Source organism: Chenopodium quinoa, unplaced genomic scaffold, assembly GCF_001683475.1.
Source record: "Chenopodium quinoa cultivar QQ74 unplaced genomic scaffold, ASM168347v1, whole genome shotgun sequence".
In the NCBI taxonomy this organism is placed as follows: Eukaryota; Viridiplantae; Streptophyta; class Magnoliopsida; order Caryophyllales; family Amaranthaceae; genus Chenopodium; species Chenopodium quinoa.
In genome coordinates this window covers 1,406,104-1,423,621 of record NW_018742556.1, presented here as the reverse complement: position 1 = coordinate 1,423,621, position 17,518 = coordinate 1,406,104, and the positions used below count along the sequence as shown (strand labels likewise).

At 34.7% G+C, this 17,518-nt stretch overlaps 1 protein-coding gene across 1 annotated transcript; it reads left to right on the top strand.

The window, feature by feature from the left end:
* LOC110720441 (exocyst complex component SEC8-like) lies at positions 1–16,100 on the top strand. The gene is made up of 27 exons (XM_021899473.1): positions 1–341; positions 686–755; positions 1,113–1,316; positions 2,769–2,942; positions 3,509–3,613; positions 3,739–3,848; positions 4,136–4,270; positions 4,526–4,682; positions 4,768–4,874; positions 6,255–6,556; positions 6,725–6,876; positions 7,028–7,143; positions 8,004–8,074; positions 8,775–8,890; positions 8,970–9,019; positions 10,084–10,184; positions 11,212–11,324; positions 12,174–12,281; positions 12,437–12,619; positions 12,875–12,960; positions 13,477–13,675; positions 13,807–13,884; positions 14,573–14,674; positions 14,775–14,849; positions 15,153–15,248; positions 15,466–15,515; positions 15,607–16,100. Exons 2-27 carry the CDS (start codon positions 714–716, stop codon positions 15,689–15,691), a joined length of 3,117 nt encoding a protein of 1,038 aa, XP_021755165.1. The 5' UTR covers positions 1–341; positions 686–713; the 3' UTR covers positions 15,692–16,100.
* Positions 16,101–17,518: the final 1,418 nt, after the last annotated feature.

The window sequence follows — 17,518 nt, the reverse complement described above, 5'->3', positions numbered from 1 at the left end:
TTTCTAAACAATTTGCTGATTAATGAATTAAAATTAAAATTTCTGTTTATTACTGTTACAATTCGTGTTCCTCAGGTTGAAAAAAATTCAATAAAATTATAAAATTACAGTGAATATTATTCAACACGAAAAAAAAAAAGAAAAAAAAAAAAGAAAAAAAAAAACTAAATCGACATTTTACAGTATGAAGCTTCTCCTCAATCAATAGTCAAATTCCTCAATTTCTCTGCTCTCAATCGATTTCTTCAATTCCCTATACCCTAATTTTCTCCCCAATTGAATACATCCACAAGAAAAATCTACACTTTCTCTCTCCAATTTTGCCAGTTGCTGATTTCTAGGTACATTTCTCGATCTCAATTTCTGCAATTATGTAACAATTTCTTTGATCTGTTTCTTATAACTATACTTTCACTTTCAATTCGATTCAATTTTTATCAGCAATCATGATTTTGAATGTTGTATGATGAATTGAAACTCTTTCTATTTGATTTTTGTAAACACTGAATTTCTTGTCACCGCCAATTTTGGAAATAGATGAATTGAAAGTTAATTGTTGGGGTTAATCAATACTTCTAATTATGCGCATTTCTTATTTTCGTTTGGTTTTTGGTTGGATTGCTTTTGTTTGGAGCTGTGATTATGATTTTGTCCCTGAATTCACGGTGTTTCGACGTTTTTGTAGTTGCAATTGAGGAAATTCCGAGCTCGGGATGGGACTTTTTGATGGGCTCCCTGTCCCATCTGATAAAGCTGTAAGTGTTCAACATTTTATTGAGCTGGATTTTTTTTTTCCTGGTTTTGAATGTAGGTTTTCGTTTTTATTGTTCATGTTTTATGTGATGAAAGCTACTATGGAGTATTTTGTATTGGGAATGCTTTGGACACTTTGTATTACTTACTAGTAAAATGTTACCGTACAACTATATAAGCTACTTGTTCTTACCGACCTGTTTGTAACACGGAATTAATTTTTCTTGAGCTAGTAGAGTTGTAAATTTGGAACGTAGTACTGATGTTCATGGATTTGTGGAAGGCATGATTTAATGTAACCATGAGTTAATATGCCAAATTTGTTACGTGCATTTACGTTTGGTTCAATGGTTTCGCAGCATTTGAGAGAGGACCTAGCACGAATAGATGAAAGCTGGGCTGCAGCGCGATTTGATTCATTGCCTCATGTGGTTCGCTTGTTGACTGCAAAAGATGAATTACAAGCTCTGAAGGAGCAGAGTGAGGTTATCGAGGATGTTGTTGACGAGGTTGTACATGCCTATCACAGTGGCTTCAATAGAGCAATTCAAAATTATTCCCAGGTACCGCTATTAGTTTTTCAAGTTTGAAATTACTGAAACAATCTGACAATGAATGCTAAAAAGTAGATACTGGATATGTAAGTCTAGGATTTATTATCAGCATGAGTCAATTGTGAATTGGAAAGATGTCCAATTACCATGCCGAGACTCTTTTTGAAAAGCTAAAGTGAGCTTTTGTTGATTGTCCCAACATTATGAAGTGAATTAAAATTTTACTTGTGCAATCCCTTCTTTCTCTCCTATTCCTACTAAATTTGGGTGGTTTAGCTAGGGGAAATGGGTGTAGCTGTGTAAGTGTGTAACTGATCAAATTCTAGTTAGCTATGCAAGTGTGTTTTTACTTGAGAGCTGTATGTCAGAGCCTCAGAGGATATCAAAACATCTTCTCTGGCCCACTTAAAAAATTGTTTTATTATTAGATAAATTACTGAGAGCCACTTGGAAGTTCAACCAGAAAGATCAACCACTATCACATTCACTCAAAGAAACAGAAATAACAGGAAGATGATTCAAACTCAATTGAGCAGGCTTGTGTCCAGTACCAGTACCATAATGTTCACCTTAGCCATCCCTCATGTGCTATATAGTCTCCATAAGCGTTCCTATGTCCAAGACTACGCCATGGCTCATAGCCATAGAGCCACCCTTGGTTGGCCGCTGCCCTTGGTTGTCCCCTAAAGAGCTTTATTCCGATCTTTGGTAATTTGAGCAGATTCCAAACTCTGGTCAAATAAAAGCTACAGGACTTGTTGTGTCAACTCGTTTGAGTTTATACATGGATGTTGAAATCAGGTTGTACTTTAATAGTGCATACAAAATGGCTAGATGAAGCCATGAAGCAAGGTTGAACCATCCATTTAAAATTTCTCAGGTTTGTATGAACATTTAATTGAAGCCCATATTAGATGTCAGGAAAAAATAAATGAGTATCTCCCCTTGTTTTTAATTTTTTTTAACGAAAAGGATTTTGAATCAGCGAAAGTAGAAAATTGAACCTATATATTGATTTAATGAATAAGCGGGGATGCAGGGTAGACATTACTAGCTATAATTTTAAGAGGCCTAAAAAACCAGTTTACTGTGGACCACAGCACTAATGAGTGCATCATCCTAGATCGAACTCTACACTTTGAAAATTAGTGTGTACTGTCATTTGAAGCACTTCATCCCTAGAATCTAAGGCATATTGCCTTTGTTAACTAGGGAGAGCAAGGTTGCCTTTGGCCTCAAATTATCTAGAAGACACAATTCAGCAGCATAAAGCTTGAGTTAGATAGCTAGATACTGGTTTCTCAAAGCCATACTAGGTTTTTCTTCCTTACTGGTTTGAGTCATCTGACCAACTTTGCAGGATCTTATTTATTAAGGAGTTCAGTTCTTTGCAGGTGTCATTTGGAATGTGTTCACAATCATCAATAGTATATATAATAATCTCTCTGTCATTTTAATCAGATCTTGCGGTTATTTAGCGAATCTGAAGAAAGCATTTCTGTCTTAAAAGTTGATTTGGCTGAGGCAAAGAAACGACTGGGTGCTCGTAACAAGCAGTTGCATCAGTTCTGGTACCGGTCTGTTACACTACGCCATATAATCTCCCTTTTGGACCAGATTGAGGGAATATCTAAGGTATATACAATTGAGATCACATTATTTGCTTGATACTTTTGGAGCTTCTTTTTGATTGTTTAGGAATTAGGATAGTTTTATACCATTTACTATCTTATATTCTTATGGTTAACTTTGATGGATTATGCTTCTTGTCTATGGTTTGTAATGTGTAAGTATTTTTTGTGCATGTGATTGTGTCTTAGCTTACATTTTTGAACTATGCTTTACATTACAGGGTATATATAAATAATTAATTGGGTGCTGTCCTTATGATTTGATTCAAAAATATGCTTGCTTGTTTGAATTTAAATCTGGAGTGTAAGGCCCAGCACCATAAACTTTTTTAGTTTCTCAAAAGTCTGTTTGTTGACCTAAAAGGGCCAACCTCATCAAAGCAATACCCTCTCTCCTCATCTTGATTGATTGTCCACATGAATAATTAGATATTCATGACCTTTTCTTTAGGCATTAAAAAAACATTGGCAATTGTATGATGCATTATAAATTGGGCATTGTGTGCACTTTACAAAGTGAACTCTACTATTGAGTGTTGAAGTATTTTCCGATTTTTTTGCACAACATAGGTTCCAGCACGCATGGAAAAGCTTATCGCTGAGAAGCAGTTTTATGCTGCTGTCCAACTGCATGTGCAATCTACATTGATGCTTGAAAGAGAGGGTCTCCAAACGGTTGGTAGCTCCTTTCAATTTTATCTCCTTTCTTTCCTTTTCAAGTATACTTCATCTTGTTTTTAGGTCTCGTTATCAGTTCTTAATTTGGTTCACACATGACGTAATTAATATTTTCTGATCAGGTTGGCGCTCTCCAAGATGTTAAATCTGAGTTAACCAAGTTGCGTGGAGTCCTTTTCTACAAGATTTTGGAAGACTTGCATGCCCACCTTTATAATAAAGGTGATTATAGGTATAGACTTTTTTGTCTCCTTGCTATTTTGCTATCTGGTTGGAAGCTTACATCTTACAGTGAAAGGGCTTACTTCTATTTTAGTTTATACAAAGTATATTTTTTTAGCGAGCTCATGTCAACTTTGTGGTTTTATATATTTATTATCCAATTCCTATCATTCTCTCAAGTAAAGTTGTACTATACTGCTTGTTTTAATGATATTTTCTTATAAATATTGGTACCTTTTACCTTCTGGTTTATTTTTACATAATTGAATTTTCATGAAGTTTTTATGTTCTATGCAGCTCAGTCTCTTCAAGCCTGCTTGAAAAGGATGATGAAGTTATAATGTCCGCGACTCTTTCATTGTCCATGAGTATTTCGCAACCTGTATCTCGACGCACAAGGTCATCTAAATCTGATTACCAAGTTGATGGAGGGTAAAACAACAACCAACACTGTCTGGGCTGTTACTTTTAATCTTCCATGCACTTTCTGCTGGAAGTCAATGATTACATTCTCTAGTTATGTAGTGAACATCATATCTTAGTGAATCTGTGTAGCTTTTGATGTTTTGTTTTATGTGGAAGCAGAATGTTTTATCTTCTTAGTTTTGTGTACCCCGAATGTCCCCCGCTCCCTTCTTTCATGTTAGCATTATAGTTACTTTTGTTTCCTTTCTATATGCTCTGTAGTTCTTATGATGGGCATGATGAAGAGGGTGGATTGAGAGGTGAAGTAGCTGATGGTCATGTCAGGGCCAACGGAGGGGATTATGGCCTTAAAAAGGGTGGATTTTTTTCAAGCCGACTTCCTCCGTGGCTTTCTTCTGCTACACCTGATGAGTTTCTTGTACGTCACTATAAGATCTCATTTATACTTTGACATATTTTCCAGGTCTATGATGTTTATTATTTGATCATGCTTTTGATAACAGGAAGCTGTGCAAAAGAGTGACGCTCCTCTACATGTGAAGTACCTCCAGACCATGGTAGAATGCTTGTGCAAGCTCGGCAAAGTTGCTGCTGCGGGTGCTATGATATGGTATATATATTTGACTTAAATTTTTCCAGAATCTGTTTTTGCCTTTATTTTTTTTGAAAGAAATGTATCAAGAAAAGAAGTGAATTCTAGGCTTCTAGCTCTGTACCAGAGACCATGCACTACACTGAAGTAAATTTGTAGCAAACCAATATCCTAGAAAAGGTTACTGAATTGTATTGGCATGAAGTCAATCCAACTATAGCTCATGCACAATCACAACTTTGAAGCTTTTAGCCTTGATTCCTTTAAAGTCTGTTCCTAGTTGGTTTTACGACAGAAGAACTTTTTGGATGGTGGGAATAGGGATGAAGGGGAGAGGTGAGGGGAAGGAGCTTTAGGGTACTTGCATATGAATATATGTGTAGGACGGAATCCTTACCTTTTTTCCTTTTCCGTTTCCATGTAAAAATTCGTGATTTATGCAAGCTCATTGACAAGCTTATTATTTGTAATGTAAGCCTTGTTTTATTTAAAACTAAATTATACACGGTAACACATATAATAAGAATAAACCTATTTGTCCTGGATGTATTGTCAATTGATGTTAAGTTTTGAAACTAGCTTTTTCTTACTAGCTAGGTACATACATGGTTTTGGTCTTCAACATTGTAATGACCTTAATAACACGGAAGGATGTAGAAATCAAATTGTCAAAATAGTGTAAAAATATCCTACCATGTGCTGCAGTTAGACTTGGTCCAAAACACCTAGATTGGCTGATAGATCACAACATCATTTTTTTTTTTGACTTGAAGAAAAACAATATCATTAATGAATAGTCATACGACATCTACAATAATACTTCGTAATAAAGATTTGTAAATCACAAATTTAGAGAAAATAACATAACTTATACATTCAAAGCCATAACTAATTTGCATAGCTCCATTGCTTCGCGAACAGTGATTTTCGATGTCTTCGCATCTTTCCAAGTAGAGACTTTCGCAATCTGCGTTGATGTTTTGATCGTAGAGTTGATGACAAGCCCTAAACCCATATGAATCCAAATCATATTTACATATATTATTATAACCCTAAAAATAATGTTCTCATCAAGAATCAAAATCCCACAAAATTGGGAAAAAAACTCGGAAAATTGGAGAGAACAAAGCAAAACAAAACAAAGCAAAGAACTGAATTAAATTAAAGAAAAAGGGTCGAAAAAGTCTAATTCTTCGGTCTAAATGGTAAGTGGGCAAGACTCTAGAGTTTATTGGAGTTATTATATTCACTGTATGAGGATTTTGGCTGCTGTTCTGATTGTAACTTTATCAGAAATTTAATGCATGTATAATCTGGTTGCTTTTGAACTTTGCTTTTTCAAATATCTTGACTTGTTTTTCCATTTCATTCTGGGATTGCAACTTAAAATGGTGATAGCCAGAGGTTGAGATCAACAATTCATGAGATCATTTCCTCTAAGATAAAAGCTCATGCAGAAAACATGAGCTCATCCAGGCCTGGAAGTGGTTTGACGGCATATTCTTCGACTCTACATACTTTGAAGGGACAACTGGAAACATACCAGTTATCCAAACAGAAACGTGCAAATGGGGTATCACTCAGTGGAACATTGTTAGCCGTTAGCCCTGTAACACCAGTGATGGCGCCTATGGGGACAGCACAGGCTGCTGCAAGAGAACTTCTAAATTCAATTCTTGATGCAATCATCAAAATATTTGGTGAGGCACAACCCTTTGTTTGTTGTCGATAGCCTGTATTTAAAAATAGCAGCCTTTATTCTCATCTTAGGCTGTAAGATTAATTTAGTTACAATCTTAAACAAAACTAAAGTATATAGAAAAGTGTATATATGAATCTGTAACATTATTTTCATCATTAATGTTCAGAGAATCATGTTATTGTTGGAGAGCTTCTTGAAGCAAAAGCCAGTCAGCAAGCTGACATCAATACACCCAGGTCTTTGGTGGATGTAAGTTTCAACACTGAATCTGAGGTGACTGGTGGCTACTCTATTGGGTTTTCTCTTACAGTTTTACAGGTATGGGCTGTTTTGTGTGTATTGTTCCAACTTCATGTTTCGGTAATTTCTGAAGATTTAGGCCCCTGTTTAGGGAGAGAAGCTGACTCACCTAGTTTTTAGCACTGTTTTCAAACTATTACTAATTGTTTATTTGTTGGTTGTATAAAAGAGTGAATGCCAACAACTCATATGTGAGATTCTGCGAGCAACTCCTGAAGCTGCATCAGCTGATGCTGCAGTTCAAACAGCTAGACTTGCGGGCAAAGTTCCTTCAAAAGAAAAGAGGCAAGTCAATTTTTACCAAACTTTATCAAGCACTTTACTTCTATGCGTGTATGAAGTGCTGTACTAATGATGTTTTCTGCCGAGGGCATATATATTAACAAATATACAGGATAGGGTGTTGATACAATTTATGACCTCGGTCCATAAGAGATTGATTGTTGAATTCAGAGATGAAAATTATTTTTCCTTTTACTAGTAGTTTATATCTGGCTTTAATGAGGAAGGAACTTATCCTATTTTCCTCGTTCACCTTGTACTTGAACTAAGTAAAAATTATGTGTTTGGCTGGCTGCAAATACCTGCTTCTTGTCAACTATGTATATTTTCAGATTTGGCTACTAGTCCCCCATTCATGTATGCGACAGGGTATCATAGATGCTCTTGGCTACTATATAAAAGTGTAATAAGTTTTTTACTGAATATGAAGTGTTTCTTGCTCCAGTGTCCATATCTAAAATGATGCCTTGAGTTTTTGGAAAGAAAACAATAGAGAAATGAAGGGTCTGTGTGATTAAGCCTGACACTTTATTTACTTTTATATTGTTATTGTTATTTTTTATTTATTTATTTTTAGTTGTTATCTTTTGTACATCATATGTTTAAGTCTCCAATAATAGCTGTCAACTATATGATTATAAGAATCTTCTTTCTTCCTTTCTAAAGTTTAAGTATGCTATTGTACAAGGGGTCTATGGTTTTAGGATAGGATGCTTAATTGCCTTGCATCATTGAATATTGGCACGTACATGGATGTTACAAGCGCGTGTTAACACTTAAACCTGCATCTTTTTCCTTTTTTTTTTTTTTTTTCAAAATAGAATTCGTTTAAAAATATCCTATTGATGCTATTTTTTTCTCAGGGATGGGTCAGACGATGGTCTCACTTTTGCTTTTCGCTTCTCTGATGCTACAATGTCCGTTCCTAACCAAGGTGTGGCCTAACTATTAGATTTTTCTTTTCTATATAATAAATTAGATAGAAATTGAGTTGCTGTGAACCATGTGATGTTATATTTAGTCAATTTTGTGTTTGTCAATATTGCATGGAGAAAGCAATAGGACCTAAATGCTTGTTGGTATTAAAGTCAGTTTTTAGCTCTCAATTAATAGGAAGTAGAGTAATTTACCTCAAGTTAGTTAATTAAACTCTTGCATTCAAACTTGTATCTCAAAATCTTAAATAAAACCTAGCAATTAAGTTGTACTCCATAACAGAACTCAAATGTCACCAAGGAATCCTTTTTAGTATGTGTGCACTTCCTTTATGTTTTAGTTGGGTTATAGATTTTAGTCTTTAATAGTTTTATTTTCCTTTGTATCTGTTCGTTTCTCTTGTGCTTTAGGAGGCTCACCTTTTCTCTTCTTTCTGCATGCTACTCCTTACCTGCAGCAGGTCAATATTAAAATTGGACACATGTAGCTATTATATAGCCTTTTGACCTTGTTATTTTAGTAAAAGTTGACATTTTTTTCAAGATTTTTTCTTTCATAGTGAGTTTTATTAATAAATGGGAATAGATTTAATGCTATTTAATTAAAAATGTTTATTTGCACTTTGATTTGTTGGTGAAATTTTGTACCTTTTTTTTTCAAACCTTAGATTTCTCTCATTGGTATTGACTATTTAATAGGCCAAAGTTGGAATAAGAAGGCCCAAGGTATGTCACAAGAGGGATATGGGTCTGCAGCTGTCTTGCCTGAGGAAGGCATGTATTTAGCAGCAGCTGTTTATCGTCCTGTTCTTCAGGTTTGTGGTTGTTGGTATTTTTTGTCTGTTGACAAATGCATACTCTTAATTTTATTTACTTATGAAATGTTCTCTGCAGTTTACAGACAAGGTTGCTTCAATGTTGCCAGAGAATTATTCCCAATCTGGGTACGTCAAGGATTTAATTTTCCTCTTTTCTTTTCTTTATTTTATATCATATATTAATTTACGCGTGTAATAAAACGCTAGGATATGAATAGGTTTTGCTATATGGTTGGCCCTAGCACCCCCCCTACCCACCAGGAATTTCTATTATTTCACTTTCCTGTAATCTTTTAAAATTGATTTTAGATTAAGAGAGTTTCCTGAAGGTCCAATATTATTTGAGGCTTAAATACCCCTTTTCTGTTGATTTATTCGAATTTGTCTGATGTATTAAAGCTAGAGCATAGGAAAACATTGAAAATCACTCATTTGATTATACATGCCCTATTATCCGCTTACCATCCAAGACTTATCTCTCTTGAGTCGGTAAAAATTAGTTGAAAGTTTTCGTTCCACCAAAAAAGATGCATGTATCCTTTTTCTCGCACACTGCCGTAACTTGCTTTAGTCCTTGCATACTGTAGTAAAAACTCGTATTTACAGTGTGTACAGTATATGCAGATCACGGCTGGGGAATGGGGTATGTTGTGAAGCCCTTAGCTTGCATGAAGCTATAAAAATGATTTTAGCTATTTTGTGAGTAATTTGGAAGGTGATGTAAATGGTCAGTATTTATGGTAGACCAGCTTAACTTTATGGTGTATGGCCCAATTTGTCTTTGATATTTGGTGCTAGGAAACTGACTTATTGATTGTTTTATCAGAGACATCATTTAATATTTATAATGCTTGTTGATTCTCCATGGACTGTTGTAATGCTAGAAAATGATGCACATCAATTCGTTGTGTTATTAACTGCCTCTCCCTATCTAGAGAAGTCTAAGTATATCGCACTCCTTTCTTTCCCTCTTTACGAGGCTGGCTAAATAGTGAGGGTGTTTTGTGGGTGCGAACGTGCAAGTTTCATCTTTGGTCTTTTCTTAAAAGATTTTTTTCTTTTACTATTCTGTACTAAATATTACATAGCTATATCTTTTCTATTAATTTCTCTTTAATTTTCTTGCTCTGCCCAGTTTTCTTCCTTATTTGTCTAACAGTATAATTGCCTTGATCTTTCCTTGTGTGCAGGAATGATGGATTGCTGGCTTTTGTTGAAAATTTTGTGAAGGAACATTTCTTACCTACGATGTTTGTGGACTACCGAAAAAGTGTACAGCAGGCAATATCAAGCAAGTTCCATGACTTAACTCAAATGATTTATAGTTGTAGAAACTTCATTGCAGTGAATGCTTTTTTGTTTTATTTTTATCTGTTACATTGTGCAATGATATTATTCTATGTTGGATGCTTTTTAGATGTGCCAGATAAAATGAGGGTTGTGAAGTAGTCAAGATTGATTTTTGTCATAGATCTGTAATTGTGGTCATGTGATGTGATCTTTGTTAAAATGTTTTTTAGAAACATATACACTTAACTCATGTACATGCATTTTTCTAAATTTTTCATCGTATAATTTAATTGTTCAGTAATGAAGATTTTTTTTTTTTTTTTTTTTTTTTTTGAGTCTTAAATCTTAATAAATGTCTAAAGTAAAATGGTTTGATATTAATGTGTGTTCTGACTGCTATTGTTGGATACTGATCTGTATTATGTATGATAATTGTTAAGTAAGATTAGTTTCAGATAATATTAATTACTAATCAATTGTTCAGGTATGGAGATTATTTTGCTTTTCCATGTCTTAATTAGCATTTGGAGTAAAAGGATTTAAGATTGATGTGTGTAGACAGTCATGATCTGATATGATCTTTACTATGTATGATCATTGATAAATTCTAACTTCTAAGCCTCATCTTTGGTGTAAAATAATGAAAGAGAACTGTTTACACTCCCTCCATTCTTCTACTCGGCTATTGTAGATACGTGGTTTTAGAAAATTAGAAAAAAGGTGAGAGCGTGTAAGATAGAGTAAAAGAGAACGTAAAAAGGTGGGTGTAAGAAAAAGTGAATGAAGTAAAAGTGTGAACAGGTGAAAGTATTGTGGGGTGAGAAGGGTAAGATTGAAGGAGAGAAAAAGAGAAGGGGGGGGGGTTGCCTAAAATAAAATAAGAACAAAAAAGAGATGGGAGGCAATCAAGAATACTTTATTTTCTTCTTTTTTGAATGTATGTGTTTTCTTTGTCCATATTATAAGCTACTTGGTTTGCATTTACTACTTTTGGTGATGGAAACCTTATGATATTAGTGCTGTTCCAGGTCCAGCTGCATTTCGTCCTCGGACACATGCTGCTGCTTCATATACACCTTCTGTTGAGAAGGGGCGACCAGTCTTGCAGGGACTTCTGGCTATAGATCTTTTGACAAAAGAGGTAATGTTAGCTTCAATTTTTCTATGCTTTTGACTAGCGAGGTGTAGGCCTAGCATTAATCAAATCACATGGTTATGAAAAATGAAAAATGTTTGTATTAATAGTTGATAGATGAGTAACTAGCTATTCCTCTGTCCTGTGAAAATAAGCCATATAAGGTTGAGGTGTCTTGAAATTATAGAACTAAGATCTTTACAGAATATGTATACTGTTGATGATGTGTTGGAACTTGGAAGGCATGGAATACTTCATCAAGAAAAATCTTCAAAAAAAAAAATAAAATAAAAAATAATGATACCCCCTTTGCCCTTAAATAAAAGTCCCATTTCACTACAAAATATTGTCCTTATTTCAATCTCTTATTTCTCCACTATCTTCTTTTTTGTTCACCTTTAATCAACGAAACTATACTATCTTATTTTTTATTCACCTATAATAAACCACACTCTTTAATTTATATGTTTTTATTTATGTTCATTCTACCAAATACCACTATCTTCTTTTTTAATTCACCATCAATCAACCAAGCTCTCTGTCTTAATATTTTTAATCACCTATCCTAAGTATGTGTGCTTGAGCAAATGGGACTATTATGTAGGGAGTTAGGGACAGAGGGAGTATAACTCGAAGGGGGCTCTTTTAAACATGAACCCTACTGTAACCACTACTTAACTGTAGTTGTGGTTGGCTTAGAAGACCTATCAGTAAGCTGAATTAGACAGGAAGTTCTTGTTATTCATGGTTGGATCATTTGACTTGCGCGTTCAGTCTGTTTCTAATAGCTAAAAAATCAAAATGCTCGTAAAAATGTATGTAGTATAAATTCTGATATATGGTGTTGTCCACTAGATACTTGGCTGGGCTCAAGCTATGCCAAAGTTTGCTGCTGAATTTGTGAAATATGTGCAAACTTTCCTTGAGCGAGCATATGAAAGATGTCGTACTTCATACATGGAGGTGAACATTCCTTGTACCCTTGTTTTTCTCTTGCTATATTATTTTTAATTGTCATATTGTTTTACAATGCCAATAATACATTTTCTCTTGCTATTATGTATATGTATATGTATATGTATATGCAACCATTCCTCATCTTATTGCTTTTGTTTCAGGCAGTTCTTGAGAAGCAGAGTTATATGCTGATAGGAAGGCATGATATTGAAAGCTTGATGAAGCTTGATCCTGCTAGTTCATGTCTACAAAATCGTCTGAATGATAATCCTTCTGATGCATATGGGATTGAAGTTGAAAAACAGATGAGTGAAGTGCTACTTAGCTTGCGACCAATAAAGCAGGTATCGTGTTATTTAAAAGCTGTTTTATGTTTGCTACTTTGCTATGTTGTGTTCTTGGCATTATAATGAACCTATGTCCATTTCTGTCCCCATTTTGTCTCATACTGCTCCATTTTCAAGAAAAAAAAAAGATAAAAATAAATAATTAGAATGAATTCGTTCGTTGTTGATCTATTTGCAAAGTTGGCATATGTTTTGAGAGGTTTTTAGAAGATTTGCTGATAAAGTACCCTTGCTATTAATTTTCTCATGCAGGAAAATCTAATTCGTGATGATAATAAACTTATTCTACTGGCTTCTGTAAGTGATTCACTGGAGTATGTTGCAGATTCAATTGAAAGGCAAGTCATTTTTTTTCTGGCATTGTATAAAAATATGTTGCAATAGACTGTTTTATAATGGCTATTTGCTGTAGAGTTGGAACCAATGTGTACACAGATCTTTTTCAGACTGAGACTTATCCCTAGAAAAATCTCTCACATTTGTTAATTTGTATTCTCGTGATTTTCTTATAGAATGTAATAATCTCATGAGATGTTGTCATAAGTGATGGTATTTCCTGTATTGGAATATGTACATATACATTACATATGTACTTAATATGATGTACATATTCCAACAGATTGTTTTCTAAAAATTCCCATTTTATAATGGTTTTTTTTTTAATCTTTTTTATTTTTAAATTTTTTTTAAATTTTTTTTATTTTTAAATTGTGGTTATGATTTATTCAAGATCAGCTTAATGAGGATTGTGTATGGTGGTCATTTTCATATGGGGTTCCCAGATTTTTTGTCAGCAGTTGCTGCATGAAAAAATAATATGCTTAATGAATTATTACATGTAATGCGCTTTGCAGACTTGGAAAAACATTCTCCACTGCATGTAATCAAGTGGAAGAGAAGGGAATAAACCAGAGAACACCCCGCCGTAGTGAAGTTAGTAGCTCCCCTTCAAAGGATCTGGTATCATTTGCTGATGATTACAGAAAATTGGCTATTGATTGCCTCAAAGTCTTGCGTGTAGAAATGCAATTGGAAACAGTCTTCCATATGCAGGCATGTCGTAAATTTAACTTAAGGACTTTATATTTTCACTTATCTGAAGTTTGATTCAAAAGCTCATGAAAATATGAAATTATTTATGCTGTATGTAGTTGACCTTGTTGGAAATTTTAAACTGTGAACAGGAGATGACTAATAGAGAATATCTGGATGACTTAGATGCAGAAGAACCTGATGACTTTATCATATCCCTCACTGCTCAGGTGTGTTTCTGTCTAGTCTTGCTAATACGTTATTGTGGGATCACCTTAAGTCATTTTCAGGCATATAATTTGAATCTCTTTCTGGCTGAAGAATTCATTTCCTGAACATTTATACTAGAGAAAACTTGTTTTATAATTCTACATGCACAGTATTTTAGGTAGCAGATGAGCATCGAGGTGGATTATTAAAATCTTGTGTCTTTTCACTATTCTCTTGACAAATTACTTTGCTTTTCATTGTGTCAATGACAATTTAATGTTTTAGATGCTACATATCTTTTTGAAGTAATATTTAAGCTGTTTTTGTTCCTTTGAGAAAACTAAAGATACATAATGTGACATTGGAATTTGTATCATGTGTCAAAATGATTTACATTTGGTCTCTAAAGTAAAAATCAATGGAAATGATTTGTCTTATTAAAAAGGTTTGAAACTCACTTTATCAAAGCACTGGAAGGGAAAGAATCCCATGTGGTGTTGCTATGAGGTTGGATTGCTATTCTGCTAGCCCCCAGCACTTAATGTGTTTGGATTTCCCTGGAAATATATGCTCGGAGTCTTAGACTATGAATAATAAAGGATTCATAGTGTGTGTGTGTGTGTGTGTGTGTGTGGAAATGCTTAGACTGTGATCTTATGTAGTCCTGACCTAATTCTACAGCATTTAACTTATTGGATACCCTAACAGATAACACGCAGAGATGAAGCAATTGCTCCCTTTGTCTCGAGGATAAAGCAAAATTACATTTTTGGTGGAATTTGTGGCGTTACATCAAACGCTTCTATCAAGGTGATTACAGCTTTTCCTAATTGATTATTATTGTTTAATTTGCTTGAACCTGCCATCCATTTCTTGGTTTCTCTGTCTGATTAGTGTATTGCTTATCCAGGCTTTGGCTGATATGAAATCAATTAATCTTTTTGGAGTCCAACAGATATGCCGAAATTCGATTGCCTTGGAACAGGTTGGTGCACTATTCACAATGTGGTGTTTTGTGGGGTCATAATCATATTGACCTTACTAAATTGTAACTTTCATTATAATTAGACATGGATCTGTTGTTAACATTATCTTTTAGCTGGCCTCAATTCATAAACTTAAAAGCGTTTTTTTTTTCTTTGCTTTCTCTCCAGCTATTGCAATTCCTAGCTTTTGGCTTAATTGAGATATGATCATATCCTGTTTTAAAACCCATGAAGACAGACCATTAATTTGAATTAACTATTATTCCTCTGAAAGCCTTTATAGCCTGAATTTCTTGGTGCAGGCACTAGCAGCCATACCATCAATTGACAGTGAAGCTGTGCAACTGAGATTGGACCGTGTGCGGACTTACTTTGAGCTCCTAAACATGCCATTTGAGGTGCTTACCTTAGATTATTGCTATTGTAATTATTCCTAGCACATTATAGTTATGGGTTTAACATCATTTGCAATTACTTGTATAATCTTTGTGGTCATCATTCATACCCATCAAAAAAACTTTGTGATGATAGGTGTTCACCTCACCCTCTCTTTCTTTTAAAACAATTTACTTTATGTGCTAATCACCTGAAGATGACTTTTGTGTCTCATTACAGGCTCTCCTGGCTTTTATTACTGAACACGAGAACTTGTTTACACCAGAGGAGTAAGTGTGATCAAAATATATGTTGCTACTATTACTAGTTTAATGATGCCTGACAAGTCCGCAGTATCTGACCATAAAATTTATTTGACAGGTATGCCAATCTTTTAAAAATCGAAGTCCCAGGCAGAGAGATTCCTGCTGATGCACAAGATAGAGTATCAGACATTTTGCGTTAGACCCTAGCAGACTCTGTTGGATTGGATTTTCTAGCTAAGTGACTACCAGAAGATATCTGGTATGTCCATGAATATATACTGCTGTCTCTTTTCAAAGAAAACACTTGAAGAGTTGAAGTCCATAATAGCAAGCATTGCTGGCGGCCTGTTGTAAATTTTGGCGTCAGTAAGTAGTGGGTGTTCATTCGGCCTCTGTTGATAGATGTATAAATCTACTCTACTAAAATTAATGTTTGTCGCTATTAAGATAAAACAAGACCTAGCTTAATTGATAAAAATCAGGGTCTTGTTTTGTACTCTGCACTCTAGAAAATCATAAATACAAACTCTCTTTTTTAAGTAAGACTAATCGATCGATATCGATATAACAAGTTTTCAAATTAATGAATAATAATTTATCTCTCCTCTCTCCAAAATCCTAGCCTCCATTGTTGAATTTTGAAGGGGCTTTCATTAATTTTAATTGGTGGAAAGCCCCAATCATCTTTATTTATTTATTTATTTTTTTTATTTTTTATTTTTAGGTTTATAATAATGATTCCTCCTTTTGGGAGGAACTTTTCTCCCTCGAAAGAAAGGGTTTCCGATCTCCTTCGAAAGACAAGGGTTTTTCCGACCTCCTTCGAAAGACATCGAAAGACAAGGTTTATCTCCTCTTTTCGAGGGAGAAATTTCTTAGTTTTGAATCCATGGTAGTAGATCTAATGGATCGTGAAATTATTTCGTTGGTGAAAAAGTTATCAAGTTTTCGAATACGGACAGATGAATTAGAATGAAAACCTACAACCTCTTGACAATGGATGGTAAATCACTACATAATATAGACATATTGGCAGGCTAAAATCGTATCACTTAATCAAAAGTAATTCCTAAATCCTCTAGCTAATGTAGATAGGGAAGTAGGGTCGAATCCACAGGGAAACAAGTCTTGATCAAGGGTAAAGAGAAATCAATGAATAAAGGATCTAGGGCATAGGTTCACCAATAAATGATACTCCAGAGTACAACATGAAAATCAATCATCAATACATCAATTAACCAGATCATAAAGGGCTTTCGCTACGTAGTACAATCACGGAATTAATCTACCAGTATTATATCTCATCGATCTCTCGAATCTCGACTTAACCATTTATAAATTAACTTGCCTATTGAAACTAAGCCTAAATATCAATTCTCATCTCTCGAATCTCGAATCAATACTGCTAAACTCATACTTTAAAGACCAGCGCTACTCTAGTTGCATAGCAATAAATCATTCAATAGGAAATTAATCAAGCATTGACAATCAACAACAATAATTACTCCTTCATATTAATCATGCATCCCCAAGAATCCTAGAATTAAACTACTCGTGCATAATTAAAGATAAACTAACCAAAACAATTGATAAACAAGTCATGATGAAAGAGAGAAAATAAATAACTGAAATTAAAGGAGAAGAAATCATTACCAAAGTAATCAGAATTAAAGAGTTGAATTAAGAACTAAGTATAAAGTTGTAGAGAGAGAAAGTCTAAGAGAAGAGGTGATCGTATCAAAACGACTTAAAACGTATTTATACTAAGCTCTTAAAATCCTAATTAGAAACTAAGCAAATATCGCCGATAAGCAACTCACTAAATACGCGCCCGATCGGGTGAGGGGCTGCTTGATCGTGCCCGCCTTTTCTTCATCAAGGGTCTTCTCTCGTGCCCGGCCGGGCACGAGCTTGGGAGCGAGACTATTTTTTTCCTCATCAGCCCCGCCCGGTCGGGCGCGCCTTCGGGCGAGGGACTCTTTGACCGAGCCACGATCTTTGGACAACTTGGACTTCTCGATTGGGAA

Coding starts and splice junctions, on each gene's coding strand:
- LOC110720441 (XM_021899473.1), top strand. CDS start 714: ATGGGACTTTTTGATGGGCTCCCTGTCCCATCTGATAAAGCT. Junction 8,891..8,969: donor TTTATCGTCCTGTTCTTCAG/GTTTGTGGTTGT, acceptor TGTTCTCTGCAG/TTTACAGACAAGGTTGCTTC. Junction 14,675..14,774: donor CATCAAACGCTTCTATCAAG/GTGATTACAGCT, acceptor TTGCTTATCCAG/GCTTTGGCTGATATGAAATC.